At 38.6% G+C, this 5000-nt stretch overlaps 1 protein-coding gene across 1 annotated transcript in view; it reads left to right on the top strand.

Annotated features, from left to right (window-relative positions):
- Nucleotides 1-5000, top strand: part of LOC138032911 (uncharacterized) — a 22979-nt gene that overhangs the window by 1227 nt on the left and 16752 nt on the right. The window contains exons 2-5 of the mRNA XM_068880623.1: nt 441-461; nt 1560-1814; nt 2640-2942; nt 4593-4708. Coding sequence (XP_068736724.1) covers nt 441-461; nt 1560-1814; nt 2640-2942; nt 4593-4708 — 695 coding nt within the window. The remainder of the gene's footprint in view (nt 1-440; nt 462-1559; nt 1815-2639; nt 2943-4592; nt 4709-5000) is intronic.

The following is a 5000-nucleotide window of genomic DNA, read 5'->3' as shown; positions in this document are numbered from 1 at the left end:
ATAATGTGACGAGGTTTGACGGTTACGTGTTGTGTTTCCATCATGCTGTGTTGCCGTCTTCTTTTCACGTGCTATGTTTATAATCACATTTAGGGAGAAAAGCAGCCGTCATAAAAGAACCTGACCACATAAAATGTAAACACAGCACGTCAAAAGAAGACTTCAACACATCATGATGGAAACACAACACGTAACCGTCAAACCTCGTCGCATATGACAAAACTTCACCACATAATGACAAAACCACACCTCAAGACGAAACTTCAAGAAAAAAAATAAAGATTACATAAGAATATATAAGAAATTTCGGCTTTCCATAGTTATCGGTGCGTAAATTTGTTTCACGATTTCAATCAAATGTGAGGCACACAGGTATTGAGAATGAAGAAAAAACGGATAGCCCCCGGGGGCACTAAATATTCTTATTTTTTCATTCACAGATGTCGATACCAGAAGTACAGGTATGTAGCAAACGTTAGAAAACATTTTTATGCCGTCGAAAGCCCACTGTGGTTTATTGTCTAACGTCAGTCTTGCACCTTCAGCCAATGACGACGGTGTATGCCTTCATGGTTTCTCAGAAAACTAGGTGTCTTTGCTGTCAACTCTATGTACCACTAAAATCTCACACAAGTGTACAGTCCGTTTAATTTATATACATCCCATGAAGTGCCATCTATCCACTGGATAGCGACTAACGTGTTCGATAGCGCCATCCACTCCTTTTAGCAACTGTGTTCTGAATTACAGCATGCCTCTTCAGGTCTAAACATCAAAACTGCAAAGAGGGCAATAACTAAACCTTGTTGTTGCCACTACTGAACCAGCACACAAGGTCACTAATACAACTGTATTGAAAATAAGGACCAGTGCATTAAGAAACCTTCTATATTGAGAGCAGGGTAGTTACTGAGAGGACTGAGAGACCCTAAGTTAAGAATGGCATTGATCACATGTAAGATACTAATTTAAAAGGATAATGTCATTGAAGCACAGAATGATGCATGTATATTGTTTGATAAAAGAAGAATGAGGACACCTTTCTACAATTTCTTTCCTAACGGTATGCAAGACGCATCGGTCATACAAATTAATGGTTTAGCGCCCCCACCCCTCCCCTGGCTCCTACGTGTCTTCTATAGCTAGGTGGAAGAGAAACTTGTAATCGAAGGCAATGGGCTCGAATCCTGTTCTGGAAAACTTGGATTTTTTTCTCGTATGCCCGCCATATTTTCCGAGAATGAATAATCAACTATTCATAATCACGGTCCTCAGTATCTCTTTATTTCATTGACTTGGATTAACGTTTGCCATCTGCCGCATAATATAACGGAAATGCACAGTCTCGACAATATAGAGGGACAGTCACTGCCACCTCAACGTAGTTTAACGGCCTCGCTTCCGACAGTTTCCAAAAGATCAATGGTAGATCATCCAAACTAGTAACGGGAAGGTCTTACTTAGGTTCGATTCCTACAAAGGAGCACACGGATTTTTCCCGAGTATCCCCGACTAACTGTCGAATAAATATATATTAATAGATCTCCTCTGATCTTTAGATTGTTATCATGGTATCGGCGTTGGCTATCGTGGTAATGTTAACCTCACTCGGTCTGGTCGCACTTGTCAGCCGTGGACTGCACAATGCCCTCATCGTCATTGGAGGATTCCTGAAGATGTTGATAAGAGTCAGAATGACTCCAATAACATGTGTCGTAACCCAGATGGAAGTGCCCCGGATGGACCATGGTGCTACACGACTGACCCAAATATGCGTTGGGAATACTGCAACATCTCGCAATGTCCACCAAGAGGTAGAATGAAAGTTATGATAGTAATCAAAACAAAAAGGTGAAGTACTAAGGACAGCAGAAAACACTGAGGAACCAAATATTTTTTCCGTCTGATCTCTTCATAAAAATAACGTGCAGCCTTAATTCCTTTTAACCTGCGATTTTGCATTCTATTTTTTTCGGAAGTGAGTTCAGGGGTTAATGTTCCTTTTGACTGCCGACCCTAAAATAGATTGTGGCGTGCTGTCAAACGTAGCAGTGTGCAAGTCTCTGTCTCTGATCACCAAATCGCCAAATTAACCAAATTCCACTTCTTAATGATTAAAAAGCAAAAACTCAAGTTTTTACCGTGCTTTATTAAACACTATCTTTATTAGGGAAACTCAATACACAAACATTTCGCCTGAGAAAGACTTTAAGAAAAGTATCTTTATTCACTTGTGCAGTCTAGCTATTGTTAGTAAGAAGAAGGTTTTGTATAAGTACGAATATTGATCTCTCGTTCCATGACAAACTGCAGATATGGCGGGATGACAGGACCGAAGTTAAAACAGATAAATTAAGTCGACACTAGAGCAAAAGCTTACACATTTGTATCAAATCGTGTATTCAAATTGATAAATTTAACCCCTTTTTTTTAAATTTTGTGATTTTAGCTACTGCGTGTCGACCATTCATTGTCCTATCTTCCTAAAAAAAAAGGTTTTTTAGTCAATTCAAGATCTTTTTAAATTCAGTTGGGTAACTTTAACGTGAGATACATACATAGACATCATCCATTTCTCCAAAGCATTTGCTTAATACCCTGAAGTGACCTGATTCTTGTCTGTAATTTTTATTCATTAGTGCCCAGAAAGATTCCAACATTACCAGACGGCTTCGCTCTCAATGCCACCACTATTTACTTGTCATGGGAAGCAATTCGTACCTCTTTGCCTTCTGGCAAGGAACCTCTGCTTGGTTATCGCGTTAGATACCAGCGCCTTGGATCACCATTGTACGATCGAGTGAATGTTTCGAGCAATGTCACAGAAATATCTTTGACGAATCTTACTCCACAGACAAAATACAAAATAGAAGTGAACGGGTTTAACGCCATCGGTCATGGACCGGGAAGCACGGCTATCATCATAAAAACATTGCAATCCGGTGAGGCTATATTCAAATGAGAATTTTCGCTGGATTTCTATTTTTTAAATCTTTTTGCCAAATAAGTAATTAATTGCCCCAGCTAATCACAATAACTAGCCACTCGTAACGTAAAAAGATCCATCTCGGCCCATCCTAATGTTTCGACCACAGACGGATTTTTCGCGCGTTGCTAAGGAAGTGAAATGTTACTTCCGGTGACTAATTTCATCATATCGTCAGCTGACCAGAAAATCCACTCACCGACCTGGAAAATTTGATAACAATCTCCTAATTGTTGTTTGCATCGAAGGGTTTTCCTTGCGCTCGTCCTCAATTACAAGTGTTTGGTGTCCAGATCTGTATCGCGTTACATTGTGCACGTGCTCCATTGCTGTTCGTTGCAGTCAGTTGGGTCAAGATGTCATGTCAGACGACACTTCGCCGTTTTAACTTAAAAAAAAGCATTTCTCCCAGAAATGTATTGCATTTACAGATTTTTAACACACGAAATTACATTCTTTTCAAATTTTAGCCTCAGGTTTATTCTATATAAGCAAAGGCTTTTTTAAATACAAATTGGGGTAAAAATTATCGGGAAAAATGCGCGACGTTTCGACCGAACTTCGGTCACTATCAAGCTTAAAAGAGAAGATAAAATTTGCATACATATAAATATAAAACTAAGAAGTAAAAGTATGTAAAATATGAAAATGTACAAAAGGGGGTGTTAAAAACATGCAAGAATAAAAAAGGATTAAAACACTTTCGCACGAATTGAGTCTGACTGTACATTGAGGCTTGGTCTCAGTTCATTAATTAAAAACATTTCATAAATGAGGCAGTCAAACTTGCTCTTGCACTTTTTTAAGATGGTAAAATTCCTCGTAAGGTAATTGGGCACATAGGAATGTTCCACACGGAAATGCTTTCCATTGGAGGAAGATGCATTGTTGTGCTCGTCAAGGCGTTGATGCAAATGCCGCCCTGTGTAACCAACATAACCTGCATCACACAGGTCACATTTAATCCCTTGTTTATCGATTTAAATTTCCCCTGTCTATCAATTTAAAAAACTTCCGATATTACCCGTTACGACTGACTGCTTTAACCAGACCTTGGCTTGACGAGACGCATTCGACCAACGCAAGAATGACTGCCATGTCCTATGACCCAAACAATAGATCTTAGCTTTATAAGAAAAACAACACATAAAGCGTTGATAAACATGATGAAGTAATGCATTTTATGAAAACTAACTTGACGTTTCGTATGTGGCAACATACATTTTCAAAAGTAACCGTTATTATAGTGAAAGCTATTTATATTTCAAAATAAATTGCGAGTCGTCATTTACAGCCCAACGCGCCTTACTGTGGCTACCCAAGAAACTTTCACATTTGACAACTACATGTAAGTAAGTCAACTCAACAACCCATGCCACGGTGTTCCAACTTACGACTGTGCGAAATTTGCAAGGAGGCGTGGCTGTCAATCATATTCACACATCCTGATTGGCGGACAATTTGTAAAAAACTTTGTTAGGTGGCCACGGAAAGGCACGTCGCACTGTAAGTCGTCATGTTCATTACAAAATGTTATTTTAATGCTAGGTACCCCAAGCATCAAACCTCAATCATCACTTAATTAAACTCTTCCTTTTATTTGCAGGTCTTGTCACTGTTGATATAACACTTCATGTTGAGCTGGACGAGAAATTCAGGGATGATGTACAAAACAGAAACAGCAGTTCGTTTGTGAAATTGAAGTACAACATCGAGAGGATGGTATAACACATTTTTTAAAAAACCTCCACAATAGAAAGGCCAGTCATTGTACTTTACAATGTTTGAAATATGGGCCAATCATAGGGAAAAGCCAATAGATGCAGATGCTGCTCAGACCGGGAAAATCACAATGCGTATTAAAAACATTACGAAAAATCAACACTTGGTATAAAACCTTTCTATCACCATGTTTTTTAGCTTTTTACTTAACTTGGTAAGATTTTTAAAATATGAACATGTTTTTAATTGGAAAACTTGAAAAATCCTTTAGAACTATAAGAACTACACGAAA

Source organism: Montipora capricornis, chromosome 14 (genome assembly GCF_036669925.1).
Source record: "Montipora capricornis isolate CH-2021 chromosome 14, ASM3666992v2, whole genome shotgun sequence".
Lineage (NCBI taxonomy): Eukaryota > Metazoa > Cnidaria > Anthozoa > Scleractinia > Acroporidae > Montipora > Montipora capricornis.
Note: the sequence above shows the minus strand (reverse complement) of the source record. Positions and strands in the feature narration are given on the sequence as shown.